Source organism: Harpia harpyja, chromosome 16 (genome assembly GCF_026419915.1).
Source record: "Harpia harpyja isolate bHarHar1 chromosome 16, bHarHar1 primary haplotype, whole genome shotgun sequence".
NCBI classification, from domain to species: Eukaryota; Metazoa; Chordata; class Aves; order Accipitriformes; family Accipitridae; genus Harpia; species Harpia harpyja.
In genome coordinates, this window is record NC_068955.1 from 1,082,165 (window position 1) to 1,097,630 (window position 15,466).

General features: G+C 47.0%; 1 protein-coding gene across 2 annotated transcripts in view; it reads left to right on the plus strand.

The window, feature by feature from the left end:
• GRIK3 (glutamate ionotropic receptor kainate type subunit 3) overlaps positions 1-15,466 on the plus strand; it is a 122,587-nt gene that overhangs the window by 55,686 nt on the left and 51,435 nt on the right. For both annotated transcript variants that reach the window (XM_052811610.1, XM_052811611.1), the window contains exons 2-4: positions 11,489-11,665; positions 13,064-13,321; positions 14,677-14,858. In XM_052811610.1, the coding sequence (XP_052667570.1) occupies positions 11,489-11,665; positions 13,064-13,321; positions 14,677-14,858 (617 nt within the window). The remainder of the gene's footprint in view (positions 1-11,488; positions 11,666-13,063; positions 13,322-14,676; positions 14,859-15,466) is intronic.

Genomic DNA, 15,466 nt, shown 5'->3' on the forward strand with positions numbered 1-15,466 from the left:
ACCCACTTAATTTGTGATTCACTTAGTTTGTTTAGTCATAATAATGAATATTCAGCTTCATTAGCACATATTTGGTTCAATTCATACTGAAATGCATTCAGCTCTGTCAATGTGACAGTTGGATCACTCTGCAGAGCAGCGGCTCCCAGCCCTGGGTAACGAGATGGTGTAAAATGGCACTCGCTGCTCTTGTCACCCCAGCAGGAGCAGAGACACAAGCAGGGCCTCGCAGGGCGCCCTGCCCTTCCCCGAGCTCGGCGCGGAGCAGCTTGAGCCCCAGGACGGCGCTTGGGTCTGGTCCCGTCTCACGGCACCATCCAAACCCCTTTTCCCACAGAAGCAGAGCCCAGCATGGACGGGAACGGGCCCCTGCTCCGGTGGGAACGGCCCGCTCCACACGCACCACGGGCCAGACCCTGGCCCTGGGTAGAGGGGCCAGAAGCGATATAAAGCCGTCCTGGGCAGGCTGGCAGCGCGGCTGGGCGCAGGCGGGGTGCCCATCATCGCATCCCTGCGCTACAGCCACGCTCGGCGAGCCCCAGAGCGAGCGGTGCGTTCGGCCAAAGGCACCGATCCCAGCTCCACGCAAGCTGCTCTTTCATGTGCATCGTTCTCTTTTATGAGGTTGAAAAGATTTTTAATAGCTGATTTTGATCGTTTAGGGGAACGTAAAATTCCTTTGCAGTCGTGCTGCCGGGCAGTTCCAGTGCATCCCTTTGCATCCCGGGCTCTGTGTGTAGCTGTTTGTAAATTCAGAGTACAGATGACAGGAAAATAATGAGAGCATTTTTCAGAGCAGATCCTTTTGTCATTCCCTTTTTTTCTTTCATTCCCTGGAATAAAGTGCTGCTTTTAAGTCAGCAAATCTTTCAGCTGTAATTACCCTGGGTATTCAGAACTGACAATTAAGAAATTAAAAATAAAAAAAAAGGGAAGGAAAAATAACCATTCATAAAAAATTTTGACCATCGCACATTTACAAAATGCCTACCCTAGGCAGATCTTTCCCACCGTGGAAGATGTTAGTCAAGGTAGACTGTGAAGGAATTTCTAAAAAATCCTGAGCTTCGTTTCCTCACAAAATAGCGGACCATGCAGATGCAGCGGCCGCCCTCCCCCCGGGATGCTCCAGGGCTGGGGGCTCCCTGCCGCTGGGCTGTCAGCGGGGTCTGCCCGCGCTGCCAGAAACACTCCTCGTTCCTCCCTCTCCACCACCTAGAAACAGAGAGAGAAAACCCCATCTCACCAAAATTGGGCTCTGAATTTCTTTTACCGAGCACGGCGTGGAGCAGCACGGGCACTGCCCCCCGTGCTCCCCACCACCTCCTGCTCGCAGCACGCACAACAAGCACCATATCCTGGCAAAGTCTGGGGTTCTCTCTGTCTAACGACATTAAAATAGGAAGATAAAAAGGCTAAAATAGGTGTCTAACTCTCCCAATTACATCTTTGGCTGCCCCTGAGCACCAGCAGCACAGGGCAGTTCAATCACTCGAGCCTTGAACTCCCTTCTGCACCAGGCACCTCTTGGAAACCTGTTGAAATCTATTACAGACCTTTGATCTTTTCCTGCGTAAAGGTTTTTCTGTGGAGAGTACATGGGATTAAGCAGAAACAATTTTTCCAGAGAACCCTGTGGGGTGGGTTTTTTTCCCTCTCTCTGCTTTCTTTTAAAAAGAGGGGAAAAAACCAGAAGATGCTAACAGCAAAGACCCTGACAAGTGTTTGGGATTGTCAGGTCCTGAATGGAATCCATTTCATCAATCAAATTCAGCATCTATCAGGAGCAAGTTCTCAGCATGTGGCATAAAAATCTTGTAAAACTGAACTGTTAAATATTTAGGGCAGATGACAAACAATATGTCATAATATTTGCAGAACTGCATTTGCTATTCAATGCATCATCTTACTTAAAGCCCTGATTTTTGGAAGCATCAACACAAGAATGAGAAACAATCAGTTGACTGCTGGTATTTGGTTACATTGTAAATGAAGTATAGGATTTAATTTAGATTTCTTAAGTCTAATATTATATGCTACATGCCAGGTGGGTATTAACATTTATTAGCTGGGGCTTAGCAATGAATATTTAAGAAGAAATCAATTAACATGCAATAATTGTAATTTTAATTGGGTTGAATTTTTATGCGAGACTTGATTTCATTTCAGGACACCTTCTATTTCATATTTATACCGGGTATATTTCTATTTCCAGGTAAAACAGGAGCTAGTAACTGGTAGGGAAAGAAAATGGACAGAGAACTTCAAAAACCACAGCCAGCCAAACTGCGTAGTCTCGAGGTTGAGCACTTGTTGGGAAGAGCGTAAGCCCGGTCAGTGTTACTGCTCCTCCTCTGCAAGGTTCATTCCTACATACAAGTTTCATTCTTAGGAATGAATTCTTATAGTCATTCTTACACACGATGTTTCAGACTGGCCGTGCTCTGCTGGCTGGGCACCAGTTCAGGAGTCTGCAGGCGGCCCGAAGGCAGTGCCTGTTGCAGAGACCACCCCTGGGTTCAGGGGGTTTGTGCAGGTCCCAGCAGCCCCAAAGCCGGGGCTCCCTTAATGCAGAGCCCGGAGATTTGCAAATTCCAGTTTAACTGAGAAGGCAATTTTTTTCCTCAAAAACGTGTTCTTCGTTTTCAACACCCTGTATTCAGTTTACAGTGAATTTTCACAAATTAACCAGTCAGACCCAGTTTGCACTGGGATAAGTAAGAAAAGCATTTTGCCCGCTCGGGCGGAGGCTCTGCTGTAGCACCCGTAATTAATCACCTGCGAGGGCAGAGCGCAGCGGTGGCAGGGGGGTCCGCAACTGGAGAGCGTCTGCAGGGAGACACGGTGCCAGCGCTGAGCTCTGCAGCACATAATAAAGACAAATCTGAAGTATTTTATCATCCTGCAGGTTTTGTTACAAGCCCGGTCAATCACAGGCATGAGCCTGGATTTATTTCAGTTGTGGCCTTGTTCTCTGCTTCGTATTTCGCTCGAGCTGTGCGCCAGATGGACATCATATCTAACACTAGATTACACTGCAGGCCAATAAAACACAATAGAAAAATATACTTACAGCTGTGTTGCCTAAACCCTGTATTATAGATCCTTAATAATTTTAAGCTTTCAAACATTTTTTTCTCCCATATATTACAGTTTAAAACGTGCTTATAGCCCAAAGCACAACCATAAAAATGACATCGGAGCATGCCTGATTTATTCGGTCATCGGTGATTTCCAGGATGCGTTTGCCGAGTTTACACCATCTCAGTAAGGTTTTGGGGAGGGAGCTGCTCATGGCGCAGAGCCGGCGAGGGCTCACCTCCTCCAGCGCGCCTCTGCTGCGGGGCAGGTCTGGGCATCGGACTTGACGGGCGCTGGTGGGCACGGTCCAGCCCAGATGTTCCTCCCCAGCAGCAGGGTGTCAGAGGCACGAATAAATGCTGCGGTTTAATTCTGTACTTGTGGCAGCCCACGCACAAAAAATCTGAATTGCTAATTAATCAAAGTGAGCCCAAGTATTTGGTGAGGTATCTGATAGCGAGAACAAGTCGAATGCGAGTAGCCCAAAGCTTGCAAGATCTACCTTTTTCAGAGAAATACGCCCGCTTAAAGTAAAACTGTAGAGCCTGTGGGAGCCTTTCCCTCAGCCACTGCTGAGGGAAACTCGTGGGACTGGGTGTCACCGGGCTCATTCTGGCAGCTCTGCCCCTCGGGGGTTTCTTGGGCTGCAACTCACCGGTCACTTGTGGAGTTCTGCATTGTGCTGTGAGCTGTATATTGGGTAAATTCAAAGTTTCTGGGCATTTTCATTGCTCTTATCTTGATGGGAATCTATTCCTAGGAGATTATGACGCTGCTTTTTTATTTTTTTAATTAATTGAGCCCGCTTAAAAAATAAAAATGCCCATTTCATTTTAATCATGTATTATGCAAATTAAAAATTTAAATATCATTAGGAAATCTGTTGCTAGCTTAATTTATTTCTGCTGTAGCACTGCTGAAGGCCTTTGATCTCAGATTAGTGCTTTGATCCGCTCCCTTGGTCGGGGTTACGCACTGCTGCTGTGGTAAATGCTCTTTCTCAGATGTAAAACATGCAACACCAGAACAGCTTGTTCAAAGAAATGGCAGAGGAAACATTGCCAATTAGGCCAAGCAAGTAGGAGTTGCAAAGGAGAAGTTTGTCTGTAGGAGCTGCAACCCACTCAGGCGTGCGCCCAGCCGTGCCCCAGCCCCGCGGGGACGAGCGGTGCCTGCGCCCGCACACGCTGACGAGGGTGCAAATGGCTGTGCTCAACAAACCAAACCTGTGCGGCCCATGGACCGAACAGGTAGCTTCTACGGGAGGTGGCATACCTTTCCGGACCATCCCTATCTACTTTTCCTTAAAAAAACACGCCGCCATGTTCCATTAATTTCTCATTTAGTGCAAGTAAAGTGCTGATACATACATTTTAGCTACAGTGGGTTTAATCAGTTAATTTAACCAGAAGCATTAATAACGTATTTCCTTGCCACTTGACTGCTCATCTGTTAAACAGCTTATACATAGGAGAAGAATGTCACCCCCTGTGACATGAAGTACCTAATACAGTACAAATGAAATAGGATTTTGCATATTCAATATCAAAATGAGAAAAAAGGGAGACGCCATCTCCTGGGAATGGACTGACCCGCTGTGACGGGCTTTCTGTCCTGGCAGGCGGGAAAATCCCTCCTGATGGGACACACACATTTTGCATATCTGATTTTCTGGTTGAATTAATTTTCTTGGCATTACTCAGCAAGTACCTGGCCTTTCATTATGCTGCAAAATGTGGTGGAATTTGAGGTCCTGGGAATGTTGCTCAGTCCATCAGCTCCTCCCGTCAGCTGCTGTGGGGTCCCCAGGACACCCCCGGAGAGGCGAGCAGTGCTGGGGACCCAGGCTGCAGGCAGGTAGCTGAGAGCCGGACTGTCCCCCTCTCCAATTCAGCCCCACGCTGAAGTCCCACGGCAGCGGCCATGCAGCAGTGCCGGCGGAGGCTGCTGGTGCCTTGGCGCTGTCGTTAGGGTTAGAAATCTGAATTTTCGTGTTCGCTTTTGATGGTGTTGGGGGGACGGGGAGCTCCTGGCCACCTTGGGGACCAGCAGTTCCACTGTGTCTGTCTCTCCTCTGAGCTCACAGGGGGTTCAAACCAGAGCGAGAGCTGTATTCCCTGCACCACACCTTGCCTCTTCGGAAGGGTGTTAGGGAGCAAATTTGGCAATAGTAGCTGGGGCACTCACGACTCCCCCCAGCCAGGCTCTTCGAGCAGGCAGACGGACCATGGGGAGGGTGGGCTGAGCCCCCGCTGGGCTCCATCTCGCTGTTGGGTATCATGGGCATGGGCGAAGCTTCCAGCTCGGCAGGTACACCATGGGCTTCATCAGTCCGTGGAGTCAGAGCGAACCCGGGGCCCTCAGAAAATACAGCTGGAAATACGCTGGACCTGAGAGCCAGAGAAACTGCCAGGGGAGTAACGTTTGTCTGCTCGGGGACGGACCCGATTCCTTTTTAATTCTTATAAAAGAGATGCATAATGAATACAGGCACCGTGTGAGTGTAAGCAATCCAGACACACCGGCTCTGAGGTTAATCCTCCTCTTGCGTTCGGAGTCAGATCCTCCTCCTGGGTTTTAAGCAATTAGCATCCAGAGAGAGAGCAACCTCCGTGGGCAGGGGACAGCTTGCGCCTGTGAGCAGCAGCAGCAGCAGATTCCTGCACAGGGTCTCTCATGCGTGATGCATGTTTATGAAGCCTGAAATTGCTTTGGATATGTGGCTGTGCTGCGTCACATTAAGCAGTGCCACACTGAAGTGACAGGCCTGATGCATGATCAGCAGCAGTTTAAGGGGACAGGAACTCAGATCCTGCCGTGCCATTGTTCTGTCAAAGTCAGAAACCCATTGACAGACCTAAGAGATTATTTTCAGCTCCTCCCCAGAAGGTTTGTTTCAATAAGTTTGCAAGTTCCATTTACTGCCTTTGCATTGAGCCTGTCCCGTCCACAGTCCTGCCACAGGGACACGTACGGTCCGATGGGAGCCTGTGGAGGACCAGGGCAGAGGGCTCCAGTGCATGTCTCCGGGGTGCAAGGACTTCCCAGGCAGTAAAAAGGGCTCTCGACTGAAGAGGTGCTGAAGGGTGGGAGCCCCCAACATTGCTCGGCACTGCCTTCCTCACTCATCCATTTATAGGATGATTTTGTTTCTGTTTGGAGAACACCAGCTGGCACTGACATCAGATACAGGGGCTCCACTCAATGCCTGGCTGTACGAGGGACCAACTCCAGCTTCAGCTGCATTTACTTGGGAGCATTTTATAGTAGCAGCTCCTTGGGGGAAAGTGCAAGGAGAGATTTCTTGTGAACAAATCTGTCATTGCTTTTCCTTTTTTTTTTTTGCTGATATTTTTTGCCTTCTGGATTTTGCTGCTTTCACTGCATTCAGTATTATTGCATCTGAGACTGTAACAGTCCCACGCTGACGGGCAGTCTCTGGGAGTTTTAGCTCCATTCCCAGTGCACAGCCTCGTGCGCCTGAGAACTTTATTTTACTTCCCACCAGTGTTGTCTCATTTCTCTTTGTCGGTATAAACACCGGCCCTGGAGGGACCTGGACCATGACAGTGAAATTCTCTCCACTGGACTGGTCAGATGAGCAGAAGCAGCAGTTCTCAAAGCATTCCCAGGGGAGGCACGTCTTGTGAGGAAGGGCTCTCCCATCCTCCTGCCTCGGGGACCTGCTGAGCGGCATCCTGGTGGAACATGATGTGTACAGATCCTGATCGGCCCGTTGGCTAATGTTGTCCCCAAAACAGAGCCCATCAGAAGAGGACAAATTGCCATGCCACAGCCAGCCCTGCTGTTCAACAAGAAAGGTGTTTTGTGACCTCAGATTATAAATACATAAAATACAGATCCCTGGGCACGAGAGGTCTGTGAGACAGAGGCAGGAACTCTTGCGTCCCTGGAGGAGCTCAGGCTGGCTCCATCCTCAGTAAGAGCTATTTCAAAACAAGTATTTCTTCCAGGATGTCACATGGAAAAAGACTGTCAGAAAGCTGTCTAAATGTGTTAACAACACTGTCAGCGGGGGAGAGAAAAGTGTTATCAGAAATAGTTGTTCTTCAAAGCTAAGTAACTCAGTGATTTTATAAGGAGTAAAAGATAAGAGATCACACCACACGCTGAGGGCTGTTGGAATTTTCTTTCCAAGAATGAAGCTGTTTATTTTGTTAAAAAGGGGAAGAGGGGAGAAAGTGAAAACCTAAAATACTTTGACTTTCTTGACTTAGCTTTCGACAAGGCTAAAAATAACTCCAATTGCATTCAGCCTGCGCAGCCGCAGCTCAGGATAAGCTAGAGCACTGGAAAAGGATTCCCATCCCATTGACCAGGCTTCTTTCTGGCTCCCTCCTGGGGCTATTCCAAAAGTCTTCCAGCGTCGTCACCTGGGGATGGGAGGAATGCAGCACATCTTTGCTCAATGCAGACAGACTTGGGCCCATTCTGATCAGCATCAGTGGGATTTTGGGTGTTTTGTGGGATCCAGATTTTACCCTGAACAGAGAGGCTGATTTTCCGCTACTCACAGTGAGATTCTCTGTGTTTTGCAGCTAAACCTCCCTTCACATGCAGTGCCAGCCTCCTTCCCGTGGGTCGGCCCTAACTCTGGTCTAGATCTAAAGGACAGTTTCATGTGTTTGCTTTGGATTCTCATTTTGAATTTTTAAAACTCCCCACCTCAGCAGCACATCAGTGGTCATCAAATAAAATAACATAAAATAACAAGACATGAAGTTGATTCTAATTAGCGTGTTTTCCCATATGCTGATTGACATTCTCCGGGGAGCAATTAGCCTGCTTTAAAGGCAGAAGACAACTGAATGATTATTTAACCTGCCTAGTGACTGATATTTAAAATCCAAGAAGTCAAATGTAATAACAGATGACTCCATCAAAAAATATGTAAAAGTAAATGATAACAGTTGATAGCATTTGATCCTGTCCTGCCTGAGAAGGTATCAACAGTTTGTGCTGAGGCATATCCTACAAGGCTGACTCCCAGACCTGGACCCCATTGCACTAAAGGCCATACAAACATGGCATAAAAGGAAGGTTTTCAGGGAAAAACATATATGCAAACAAACTCAACCTGAAGTTGGCAAACCTCAGTGTGTGTTGAACAACACATGGCGTTGCAGTAGGGAGTCTATGGGCTGTATTGACTGGTCAAGGAAACAGCACGGTACCTTCCTGGACAAATTAAGCAGCAAATGCACTCATGAACATCAGGAGGACATTACAAAGCATGACAGACCTCAGCATGGCCATCTTTTATCTGTCTGCAAAGCCATGGGAGGTAAAGAAGGAAGGAAGGGGAAGCTGGGACCTTAACAGACAGAGGCAATACTGCGAAAAGGTCGTTAGCACCAGGTCAAGCGAGCAGCATCCATTAATCTCCAAGACATTTGAAATAACTTCAAAAATAGGGAGGAGGCAGAAATGGTTTAGAGAGAGACAGCAACACTAAAGGACCTGTAGTTTTACTCTCTCAGATGAAACTTGTTTATAGTTAGTATATAAAAGTAGAAACTGTTTTGTTGTTGACTTTTTATAGCCCATTGACTTTCTATACTTTGATAAGAGTAAAGTCACAGTGAGGTTACTGTTGCAAGACCCACATGCAATCACTCTCTCTGGGGAGCACAGGGAGAACTGACCAAGTTTGTTTGTTTGAACACTTTGCAGCAGATTGCTCAGCTTTGCATTGCTTCATCTTTCCTGTTGAGGGTTGCAGGGGATGCATGGGGTCCCCCCCAGCCTGGCGATCAGCCAGCTGATGTCACATCCCTCATTCTTTCAATAGCACAAGCTGATACTCTCCATTTTGCTCAAATGGAAAAGCTGCAACAATTATTTTCATAATTAGATGGCTTTTCAAATTAATGCCAGTTATGCTATGTAATCATGATGAAGATTATGTATTAATCAGCTGTTTCAAGCTGGTTATTAGGCTCTTTAAATAATGATCAGAATGAACATCTCTGAAGGAGAGGCGCACAAGCCAAGAGGGACGGCAGCACACGATCTCCAGGAGCAGGGAGCCGCTACCGAAGGGACAGGGCTGTGCTCAGCACACCCAGCTGCAGTGCAGATCTGCTGTCAGGCACTCTCCGTCCCCCAGGTTTCTGAGAAAAGAGCAGGCTGTTGCATGTGGTGGCTGCTCTTCAACACCCTAGCAACTGCAGTAGATTTCACATTGTCCCAATATATTCAGCACCCAGCAGTATAACCAGAAATACATTACTTCTGCCTGTCTGCTTTCTCATTGCCAGGCACTAAATTCAAGGTATTGGGTGGCTGCACAGAAAATTCTTTTCTGTCAAAAAGCCTGTTATATCCAGTTGGATGTCTGGAACATTAATTTATTTGGGACCAAACACCAATAATCCACATACCCAGCCCTTCTATATTCTATCATAATAAGACATGCTCCAAAGCAACCCTGAAAGCTGTGAGCTAGGAGAAAGCTTAATGTCAGCTAGTTGATAATCAATGTAACATGAACCCTGTTATCACTTCAGGATGATGCTAGAAAACAAAAAAACCCTTGCTAAAATGTTCTGGACAGTAAAGCTTTGAACAGAAAGACAGGGATGAATCTCATGCTCACTTTAGTTTTGTTTATTGTTTCTGCTGTAATATTGTGTATGAAGTTTCTCAGCCCTAAGAATCTTAGATTGAGCTACCAGCATGTGCAAACTTTGATATGAATGAATAATTTTCCATGCACCGGTCAATAACTAAATGTTTTGGCATGATCCAGTGAGAATGAGGCAACTGGGCAATTTTGCTAGGCTCCTGCCTACACTGCTAGGCATTCTAGATTGAGAACCTGGTCAAAAGTGACTTGCTGAAGATCGCATGGGACTGAAATGGGTCTCCAGAATGAGCATTCAGCCTCTTTTTCTTTATTCTTCTCCCTATTACCAAGGTTAGTACTGAAATCAGTACTATTTTTTTCTACCAGAGACGTGCAGTGAACAGCTCAAATGTTTTTGGATGTTTATGAATGTAAATTAATTACCACATTCACTTTACAACTGGGGACACAGATGCACAAAGGCTGCAGGGGAAGAGGATGGAGTGACTTATCATGATTCTGGGGAGCAGAAAAGTCAGAGGCCTTCTGCAGCTCCCTTTGCACCCTTGCTGTGAAAATCTCCAAGCATTTGTACTGTGGTTCGCTCAGCCCATGGCTTTGGTCAGGTTCCTGGGAGGACGCACAGAGTGTGGCTGTCAACAGAAATGTCAGCTTGGCTCTTGCGAAACTGGCACTCTTGGCTAACACCAAATTGCCACAAAAACTATAGATAATGTGTTCTGGCTCCTCGAGGAAGATTCACGCAGTTGCTTGAAAGCTAGGAGGGCTGAGTAGACATCTGTTGTCTATAACAAAACATTTTAGGACTACCTTAAATTGAAGAGGAAGATTTTCCTTCTGCTAATGAACCCAGAGACCATCTGTTACCAATTGCACTTGCTTATCTTGCTCATCCATTAATTATTTTGGTTTACTTTTTAATAAGATAGAGCAAGGTTTATGTGTCTTTCCATGGTTCTGCAAGGGGCACAGGACAGCACCTACATCTCAGAGACAAGGACATGCAATTACATAATTTACGCCCGCACTGAGTCACTTCAATTAGAGTGGCTGTCAGTGGGGAACTGAGGACAAGACTCACAGATACAGAGCCAAGAAACCCAGCGATACTGTGACATGAGCTTGTTGCCCTTGGGGATGTGTAATGGCATTAACAACTTTTGAACACGGGAAAGCATGCATTCAAGATGTGCATTATTGAGCAGATAAGCTGTAGGGTAGGCAAATTCAGAAGTCTCTGCTGGTCTGAATTGAGAACTTGGATAACTAAACATGAGGAACAATAAAAGATGAGAAGGGCACTAAAAATGGCACTAAAAATAGAAGCAGCAGAGCTGCACTGCCTGCCTCCTGCGTGAGGACTTGGAGATGGGTGGACAAGGCGGGGAGCGGTCCAGCGTGGCACGGAAGGGCCGTGCCGGGTTCGTACCGCAGTAACTCCTCAGAGCACAAACCTGGAGCATCTCTACAGCTGAGCAATAGGCCTGTCTGCACTTCCCAAGGTCTGGTCCTGAAGTTTTATGGGAAGACACTCATCTGTCTCAAAAATATTCCAAGACTTTAAATTTGTCCCCTGTTGCCCTGCAAAGCTGGCATTCTGAACGCTGTCATGGACCAGCATATAACAAAACCCCACATGTTTTCATGCCTTTATTTCAGTCCAGGAAATGTCCTGGGAGCAAGCCTTGTTCAGCCTGCAAATGTCACAGCTCTGTCCAAGAGTTTTCTCATCCTTGCTACGTAAGATTATGAATCAAACTTTATGTGGCTTAATGCTGTTTTTCTCTTGTCTTGCAGGAGGAATCTTTGAGTATGCAGATGGCCCCAATACCCAGGTTATGAGTGCTGAGGAGCAAGCCTTCAGATTTTCTGCCAATATTATTAATAGAAACAGAACTTTGTTGCCTAACACAACACTAACCTATGACATTCAGAGGATACACTTCCACGACAGCTTTGAAGCAACTAAGAAAGGTAAGAGCAGAGCACACTTCTTAGCAACTTTGTGGCCATTTTATTCAGCAAAAAAAGAGCATGGTTTCACTTGAGACCCAGCAGCTCATTTTGTCCTGCTCTAGTCAGTGATATAGATGAGAAGTCCTCCAGGAGCTGACCTTCTAGAGGCATTTTAATATAAGGGGAACAACTATTCTTTTTTCCCTCTGCAAACCTCACAAAACTCCTTTCAGTGTTTGCTTCTAATCCTGAGCGAAGGTCTGTAGGCCATGCGTTTGTTTATTTTACTGTATCCCTGGCAGTTTTAACATCCGTAGCATAGATATTCTGTTCTCTTCCTAACAGTAATTTTTCATTATCAGGTAACAGCAGCCCACCTGAATTACTGAAAGGGAGGGAAGAAATGGGACTATGCAGCAAAGGCTGTGGGGCTGATGACCTGAGAGCTTACTGAGTTTGCTTCTGTTTTGGGAGAAATGAAACCTGCTGCCTGAGCCCACAGTTATAAGAGAGGCATCCCTGGAGAGAGGGGATATCTGCTCACAGTCGAGTTCACTGACCCCGGCTGTCCCTTTTTAAGATTGTTTTGTCGTGGAGGTTTCCTCAGAGCTCTGCCTGGCACTCCTCTGTGCCAGGCTCCTGGGAGCACGCAGGTTGGCTGCACCAAGTGTTGGGACAGGACCAGAATGCGCAGGACCCGCTCCAGGGACATGTGCATGTCCAGGGGGGACCCACATGCCTTAGCTGCTGTCTGCGTTCATGCCCCTCTCGGGCTGGGAGCAGTTGCTTTCCTAAAATCTTTTAATGAAATGTAGCCGTCACAAAGCTCCTGCTGACAGTGCTAAGCATTAGCGTTCAGTTTGGAAGGACCTGCAGAAGCAGTTGAGAAACAATCTGTTCCTGTTCCCCTGAAAAACTTTTCCTTTTTTTTCCCCCCCTAAACATGCAGCCCCAAATGCAGTTGTTCTAATTTCTCAGTAAAAGCTTAAACAAAGGTATGAAAAGCATTATTTTGCAGACAAAAAAAAAATCTATTAAAATTGACGGAAAAACACATTTGTCAGAGTGATTCTGATCATCTCTGGGTATTCCTTTCACAACTCTGGAGGCTCAGCCGTTTCTAACCTGCTGTAGCTGTTATTCCCTCCTCTGGAAACAAGTCTGTGCCTCTAACCACTGGTCCAGACCCCCATTTGCCATAATTCCTCCTCTCTCTCTCTGTCTCTCGTCACTGTTGTAATTACCTAATATCTCTGCTGCTGTTAGTGCCCAGAAGCTTGTCTGTCCGTCCACTGCTCCATGGTCCAGGTCAGGAAGAAGCTGTTTGTGCCCCCACAGCTACCCCAACGCTCACCCCTCCCGCAGAGGTGTCCCGTACTCTACTGACAGCATCCCTCCCTTCCTTTCCTTTTCCAGCCTGTGACCAGCTCGCTCTGGGGGTCGTAGCAATATTCGGACCTTCCCAAGGCTCCTGTACCAATGCCGTCCAGTCTATTTGCAATGCCCTGGAAGTCCCCCACATACAGCTTCGATGGAAGCATCACCCTTTGGATAACAAGGACACTTTCTATGTCAACCTGTATCCTGACTATGCTTCCCTTAGCCATGCCATTCTGGACCTTGTGCAGTATTTGAAATGGAGGTCAGCCACTGTGGTTTACGATGACAGTACAGGTAGGTAAAGGAGGGGCTTTAAAGGAGGAATCCAGGAGATTTTTTGTTGTGAGTCTCATTTAGGAACTTTTCTAATGAACCCTTTTAGGAGCAAAATGACACCCCATGCAGTGATCAGTGCATGGGGACACACCAGTTCCCCAGCATTCAGGCGAGCGCTGTGGAAGGCCCTGGGATCCCTTCTGAAGCATTTAATTCACAAAGTGCTTAGAAAGCGGGTAACCCTCAGCACCACCCCAGCTGACAAAGGGTCAAGGGGAGGATTAATTGTCCGCTGGTGTGCTCTGGCTCAGCACGGCTGTATTTGGCACAGTGGTGCCCATCTACACAAGCAAAGACCTTGGTCTGTGGCTGCCATTGAGGATGCAGTTTCCCAGCTAAAAGCAAAAGCAGTTCTGGGAAGTTTTTTGTTTTTCTGGCTAATTCTCTAAAACATAGCTGACAAAGTTTTTCACATAAAGCAAGTTGTTGACGGTTAAACAAAGCAAAGCACTGCACAGCACTATAGATAAACTCCCCCCCCAAACAAAAGACACATTGGATAGCCTGTCCAACCTAATTCCACTAAACCAAATGGTTTCTTTAGGGGAGGGCTGATGAGAACACAGTTTGACATTCCTGTTTTGCAAATGTGGGTCACAGTATGTTCCCTTCGTTGTGTATTCTAATGTATTTCTTTCACTATGCAGAGGGACATGCCTCTCTTTTCCTCCTTGCAATAGGCATCTGCTGAATTTCTTCTTGCAACATTAGATACCAATAATTCCTGCTCAGCTGCATTCCGCATGGCTTTGTACCTTCTGCCTAAATAAGAACTGAATTCTAAGGGTAGTAAGAAAGTTACAAGCTGTCATTAAGTGACTATTATGAACTATACGATTCATAAATCTAAGCACATATTCATTTTTTTCTTTTGCTGTTGTGCACGGTAAATACTGCAGATTTTAATTTGTTGTGTAGCTGATTATCACATTCTGTCCTTTCTCAAGGGCTTATTTGCTTAAGAAAAAATGTTGTGATACCAGAGATGTCAAAGGTTAGGACCAATCTGCTATTCTCCTCTTCTTACCTAGTGCAGGGACCCCAGCTCTACCATAGCTGGATGCAGGGGCAGCAGGGAAACACCAGGAAAGGCCATTCTTCTTTAGAACAACTGCTCTGGAAATATCTGGGGGTTTAATGATTGAAACATGACACCTTGGCTTTAGCAATGGCCATTTGAGGGAGGGAGGAAGGTCTTGACTGCATTCCATAAAGTGATATAGGAAGAAATAACTTGCTGTGATACCCAGCCTGCAGGGCAAAGGCAGACTTTCCTGTAACACTGTGGGTTTGTCTTTGTGCAATGCTTGAAGGCCTTATACGGCTGCAAGAGCTCATCATGGCCCCATCAAGGTACAATATCCGGCTGAAAATCCGCCAGCTCCCGCTGGACACCGACGATGCCCGGCCGCTGCTGAAGGAGATGAAGCGGGGCAGGGAATTCCGCATCATCTTTGACTGCAGCCACCTGATGGCAGCTCAGATCCTCAAGCAGGTGAGTGGGGGGTGATGGGGGGCAAAGCAGAAGTGGCCACTGAGGGACTCGTGCATACAGGGTGGCCGTACTGCAGGGAGAGCCCTGCAGATAGGGCTGCAGACCTGCAGCTTTCCCTCTGTCCCCAGTCCACAGCTACACTAAAAGCTACAGCACGTACATTCTTCAGGGATACTATTGCATTTCTACAGAAAATGCAGTTGCGCTGAAAAACTGGAAGTATCAAAAAATGACTGTTGGTAAGAACGAACAAATGTTACGGGAGCAGAAAGTGCCAAGCAGCTGTGTCGAATGCAGCGCTGAGACCAGGCTGTTGTCCCGCTCACCTCTGTGGCTGCGCAGCCCCAGCCCTCTGCCCTCCACCCGCAGCCGTCTGGAGCAGCGTCCGCTTCTCTCTCAGCCAGGGCATCAGGCAGGACTGTGCTCTGGGCCACTTCTGTCACTGTTCATTTAGCCCTGTACGAGCTTTTCATGCTTGGCGATTTTAAATATCTTCTTTCCCTTCTGTGTTGCTTCATGCCCCCAGGTTTGTGAATACATGCCCAGACAGAGGGGCAGGGTATAAAACGCTTCGTTTTGGTTAGCTGTTTTCCGAGTTGTGCACGCAG